We start from the raw sequence: 734 nt of genomic DNA, 5'->3' as shown, positions 1-734 counted from the left end.
CTTTAAAATTGTTTGTCCCAGGCACATTGAGGGTGTGTTACTACCCGCGGCCATGTGCCTTGCGTGAGCGTGACCCGAGTCTGACCGAGTGTCCCCGCAGGTGTGGAGCGCGGACGTGGTGATCCAGATCCCGCCCGAGCGAGTGCGGGACCAGGACGGCTACTACCGCTTGGACTACTGGCCGCCGCAGGGCATCCCTCAACCCAACACCACCTTCACGCCCTCGCAGGTCGTGGCGGGCGTCAAGCTCACGCGGGCGCTCCCCGGCACCAAGTACGACTTTCAGCTCTACTACACCAACGCCACCATCAACGACTACCCCACCTGGACGGCCTCCATCACCACAGGTAACGCTGCATGAAGGCTTGCTATTATTTAATATTACAGAAGCAGTGTGATTGTTTGAGGTTCTAGTTTGTTACTAGTTTGAGGGGAAAGACTTGAAACAAACAAACTATATATATACAGCATAGGTTATCATTCGTGAATAACTTGGAAAAAGGGAGCGACAGAGATGACAGAGAAATATAGAGAAGGCGATTTGATGCTGATCGTTATATTTTCTGCTTTTATGGTTTGTCAATGTTTTAAAAAGAAGGTGGAGAATAAACACTTGATGTGGACATAATAACTTACTTAAATTTACTTAGGGGTAAAAGAGAGGGAGACAAGACATTTAGACATTGAGCATGGGGGCGGTATGTGAGATTACCCCTAGCCCGTATTACCCCTTG

At 49.3% G+C, this 734-nt stretch overlaps 1 protein-coding gene across 1 annotated transcript in view; it reads left to right on the top strand.

Moving 5' to 3' along the window:
• LOC119591971 (tyrosine-protein phosphatase 10D-like) overlaps positions 1-734 on the top strand; it is a gene marked incomplete in the record, with an annotated part of 62,800 nt that overhangs the window by 12,884 nt on the left and 49,182 nt on the right. Inside the window, 1 exon segment of the mRNA XM_037940725.1 lies at positions 101-347. Within this exon segment, the coding sequence (XP_037796653.1) occupies positions 101-347 (247 nt within the window).

The sequence above is a fragment of the Penaeus monodon genome, chromosome 29 (assembly GCF_015228065.2).
Source record: "Penaeus monodon isolate SGIC_2016 chromosome 29, NSTDA_Pmon_1, whole genome shotgun sequence".
Lineage (NCBI taxonomy): Eukaryota > Metazoa > Arthropoda > Malacostraca > Decapoda > Penaeidae > Penaeus > Penaeus monodon.
This window is presented reverse-complemented; position numbering and strand designations above follow the sequence as displayed.